Genomic DNA, 967 nt, shown 5'->3' with positions numbered 1-967 from the left:
AGTCGGTACTGCTCTTCTGTACTTGCGTAGTAATTCACTAATAAATTCTAAACCGCTTTGCTTCCTCTGCTTCTAAGCCCAAGCTTCCTCTGCTTCTACGATTCCCGTCCAAAACCCTCTCCCCTTTCGCTTGCTAGGCTGCTAGCCACCCCTACCAGCTCACCACCACCAAATCGACCACCGCTGACTCCTCCGGCGAGATGCTTCTCTCGCTCCGTCGCCTCTCGGCCCCCCTCCGCCGCTCCCTCTCCACCGCCGTGTCGCGCCCCGCCTGGGCGATGGTCTATCGGATCTCCATGGCGGAGGAGTCCGCGGCCGCGCGGCGCGCGTTCGTCGCGCTCGCCCCGCCCCCGCTCGCCTCCCGCGTCTCCGTCCCCAGGCACGCCTTCGGCCTGGACCTGCTCCCGGACACGGCCAGCACCGACGGCTGGCCGCCCGTCAACTTCTTCGGCTTCGGCGCGAGCAGGGCTCCCCCCTGTCGGCGAGCTCCGGACACAACATCAACAACGTCTTCGGCAGTGGCGTGCTCGTCGCGAGCGGCGACGGCCTCCTCCTGAGAACTCAAATTCCCTTCACATGTACCTTGTACTTCCGTGGAATATGAGTTTCGTACTGCCCGATAATAATAATAATAATAATAATTGTACTTCTCAAAGTGAATAAATTGTACTGCTCAGATTTATTTTAAAAGAACACAAATTTGCCTTGTACTTTTGTGGAATACGGGTTTCGTACTGCCCGGCAATAAAGAAGTTTTTGTACTGCTCAAAATGATTAAATTGTGCTGCCCATAATTTCTCCCAGAGAACTCAAATTCCCTTCACATGTACCTTGTACTTCCATGGAATATGAGTTTCGTACTGCCTGATAATAATAATAATTATAATAATTGTACTGCTCAGATTTATTTTAAAAGAACACAAATTTGCCTTGTACTTCTGTGGACTATGGGTTTCGTACTGCCCGG

The 967-nt window shown here is 52.6% G+C and overlaps 1 protein-coding gene across 1 annotated transcript in view; it reads right to left on the bottom strand.

Annotated features, from left to right (window-relative positions):
* Nucleotides 1-809: 809 nt before the first annotated feature.
* Nucleotides 810-967, bottom strand: part of LOC119279531 — a 1,547-nt gene continuing 1,389 nt past the window's right edge. Inside the window, exon 2 of the mRNA XM_037560745.1 lies at nt 810-864. Within this exon, the coding sequence (XP_037416642.1) occupies nt 810-864 (55 nt within the window). The remainder of the gene's footprint in view (nt 865-967) is intronic.

This window comes from Triticum dicoccoides, chromosome 3B, assembly GCF_002162155.2.
Source record: "Triticum dicoccoides isolate Atlit2015 ecotype Zavitan chromosome 3B, WEW_v2.0, whole genome shotgun sequence".
Lineage (NCBI taxonomy): Eukaryota > Viridiplantae > Streptophyta > Magnoliopsida > Poales > Poaceae > Triticum > Triticum dicoccoides.
This window is presented reverse-complemented; position numbering and strand designations above follow the sequence as displayed.